This window comes from Numenius arquata, chromosome 5, assembly GCF_964106895.1.
Source record: "Numenius arquata chromosome 5, bNumArq3.hap1.1, whole genome shotgun sequence".
In the NCBI taxonomy this organism is placed as follows: Eukaryota; Metazoa; Chordata; class Aves; order Charadriiformes; family Scolopacidae; genus Numenius; species Numenius arquata.
In genome coordinates, this window is record NC_133580.1 from 70,772,921 (window position 1) to 70,775,453 (window position 2,533).

At 58.8% G+C, this 2,533-nt stretch overlaps 1 protein-coding gene across 3 annotated transcripts in view; it reads right to left on the reverse strand.

Annotated features, from left to right (window-relative positions):
• USO1 (USO1 vesicle transport factor) overlaps positions 1–167 on the reverse strand; it is a 33,316-nt gene extending 33,149 nt beyond the window's left edge. For 2 of the 3 annotated variants that reach the window (XM_074148336.1, XM_074148335.1), the window contains exon 1: positions 27–92. In XM_074148336.1, the coding sequence (XP_074004437.1) occupies positions 27–92 (66 nt within the window). Of the gene's footprint in view, positions 1–26 lie in introns of all 3 variants that reach the window. The other variant, XM_074148337.1, reaches the window with a different exon arrangement.
• Between the last annotated feature and the right edge of the window lie 2,366 nt (positions 168–2,533).

Genomic DNA, 2,533 nt, shown 5'->3' on the forward strand with positions numbered 1-2,533 from the left:
CGCCCCAGCGGCTAGGCCCCGCTCACCGTCTCGGCGCCGGAGGGCTGCGGCCCGGCACTAGGGCCGCCCATGACGCCCCGCAAGAAGTTCATGGCGGCTGGGCTGGGCTCGGCGCGGCCAGCGGAGCTCGCCCCGCGCCCCCCGGCCCCGCCGCCGCCGCCGCTCCCGGAGCCGCCGCCGCCGCCCCCGACACGGAACCGGCCGCCGCGCCTGCGCCGCCACGTGGCGTCGACGTGGCCCACGGGGGGCGGGGCCGGGGCGGCCGGGGGGCGGGGCCTGGAGGGCGGGGGGCGGGGCCTGGCGGCCGGGTCAGCCGGCAGAGATTTTTCTATGTATTTGCTCAGAACGAGGACCAAATCCGCATCAACCTGCCCCAAAACCCAACCCAGCCCTGCCACCCAGCCGCCACCGGCATCTCGGGGGTCCGCCTGAGCAGAACAATCCCACGGCCCAGAACGCCAAGGCCTGGGATCCAGAATTTGTGCGTACCTAGAGTGGAGAGGGGGAACGCGATACCAGCTCCTAACGAGGAGGAGAGAATTCCCGTATTACACTTTCTCGAACGGAACCATCCCAGTGAGAAACGGAAGCTTAGCCAGATGCCAGTGATGGTTCAGTCTAAGAGAAGAGCGCCAAATAGTTAAATTTCCTTCAGGTGCTGAATTTCCCCTCCTTGGATGCTCCTGCAGCGCTTTGTGCCTTCTGCTGAGGAAGAGACCCTTGGGGCGCCTGCACGCCAGCTCCCAGCCCGGCACGGCCCCCCCGGCTCTTACCCACAGCGGTCTTGGTTCAGCAGGATTTGGGGTTTTCTGCTTATCAAATGACAGCAGATTTTATAGCAACAATAGCAAAGTAACACAGGAAGGAACTGATGATTTTACACAAGACTAAAATGAGTTCGTTTCATTCCAGGGAGAACACCCCTGTCATATTGCATTTTAAAGTAAGAGCTTTGGGGATTTTATTTTACCCATCAACTAAAGAACGAAATCAACATTTTAAATTAAAATAGGTAATTGAAACTAAACATTTCTAAATGAAATTTCTGCATTCTAAAACTAATAGCTTCCTCCCCCAGCTAAAGACAGACACCGAAAGTGAATGCATTTGTCTAAAAGGATGAGATATCACAGCAGTCATTACAAAATAGGCGTTTGTCAAGCAGCTATGTTTATTTCTAACTGCATTTCTTGTAACATCAAAGACGAAGCCCAGAGCTCCTCCAGTCCATAGGAAGCTACGTGGACTCTTGGATGCAGCGAACCCCTCAGCCTAATACCAAGAAGATGCCGAGCAATCGCATCTCATTTCTGCAACGCTCCACACAGACACACCTGCAGCTCATCTCTCTCCAGTCGTGAAACACCTTTTCCCCAGCATCGTCTTCCATAATGGGTGAGAAAACCCAGATGTCCTCCAAAGCTCTGCTGGGCCACCAGGAACCTGCTGAAACCTCTTGGCTGGGTTCCTTTTTTTCCCGGCACGAACAGCAGCTGGTGCAGGGAGCAGAGGATCTCTACCTTGCTGGGCAGCAAGGCAGCCTTCACTGAGGTTCACTTACCCAAAAAGGTGTGCTTTGAACCAAACCCAGCCATGTCACAGCGGGACAGAGCCAGCCTGCAGTCACAGCACATACGAGGCCGGCTTTGCCCCGTCCCACCCCACAGCAGGTCACACCGGGCACCCCCGGCTCTGCTCCCCCGTGTCCCAGCAGCGGGGTGGCCCAGCAAAGCCCAGCTGCAGCCAGTCTGCCCTAGTCCTGGGGTGCTCTCCTGCACCGCATGGCATAGGAGCAGAGAAATGGGGCTTTCTGTCAGGAAAAAAACAAGTCTTTCTCCTAAGTAAGAGGCTTTGTAGACCATAAAGGCCAAGAAAGGATCCCCCGGGATGGGTGAAGGCACTTACCTCCCGGGGCCAGCGGCAGGCACTCACCAGAGCCCATCAGAAATGCTCGCACCAGGAACAAGATTCTGCCCCCCAACAAGAAAAAAACAACGGAAAACAGGTTCTCCTGCAAAACACTCAGTTCTTTATTGCAAAGTTTTCCACCGTTAGATATAGAGTCTCCAGGAAAGGAAGTGATTTGCTTCCGAGAGACGCCTGACTTGCAGCCACACCTCAGCAGATCCTTCCCGAGGCGCTGGGCCGAGCCAGAGCCCCCTCACACGGGGCCGGAACACGCGCCGGGCCCCAGCCTCAGCCGCACGGAGAAGGAGTTATTTGGTACCGGACCCATTGACTATTTCAGACGGGTCTCCGCATAACCCAACAAAGCGTCCGTTTCAGTAAGGAGCTTAACAGCCGGGGGGGGGGGGGGGCAGCTCTGCACGGGGACGCCCGTTCCCTCACCTCAACGCCGCCAACGGCCGCTCTCCTCACGGCCGCCGGGCGGGAAGCGGGCGCTGCGGCTGACGTCACCGCGGCAGGGCGGCGGGGATTGGCGGAGGGTGGCCGGAGGGAGCTCCGCCCCGCCCCTCCCCTCCCGGCCCCGCCCGCCCCCTCGCGCCGCGCAGGCGCGCTGGCAACGCAGGCC